Raw genomic sequence first — 273 nt, forward strand, 5'->3', positions numbered from 1 at the left:
AGGGAACCTCCTGACGATCCTCGCGCTGCCGTACTCCCTTCGCCTCCGCAACGCAGCTACCTGGTTCGTCGTGAATCTTGCCGTGGCGGAAGGCATCTTTTGCGTCACCATCCTGCCCATGTCCGCTGCTCACCTGTTCTACCTGTACGTCACCGGGGAGGGCATGTTTACGTCGGGTGGGTGCAGCGCCTTCGTTTTCCTGCGCTACGTCAACATCCAGGCGGAATTGCTGTCTATAGCGGCCATCGCGGTTAACAGGTACGCGCTTTTTAC

The 273-nt window shown here is 59.0% G+C and overlaps 1 protein-coding gene across 1 annotated transcript in view; it reads left to right on the top strand.

Annotated features, from left to right (window-relative positions):
• Nucleotides 1-273, top strand: part of LOC119592943 (protein trapped in endoderm-1-like) — a 24,501-nt gene that overhangs the window by 14,280 nt on the left and 9,948 nt on the right. Inside the window, exon 3 of the mRNA XM_037941835.1 lies at nucleotides 3-258. Within this exon, the coding sequence (XP_037797763.1) occupies nucleotides 3-258 (256 nt within the window). The remainder of the gene's footprint in view (nucleotides 1-2; nucleotides 259-273) is intronic.

The sequence above is a fragment of the Penaeus monodon genome, chromosome 31, assembly GCF_015228065.2.
Source record: "Penaeus monodon isolate SGIC_2016 chromosome 31, NSTDA_Pmon_1, whole genome shotgun sequence".
In the NCBI taxonomy this organism is placed as follows: domain Eukaryota; kingdom Metazoa; phylum Arthropoda; class Malacostraca; order Decapoda; family Penaeidae; genus Penaeus; species Penaeus monodon.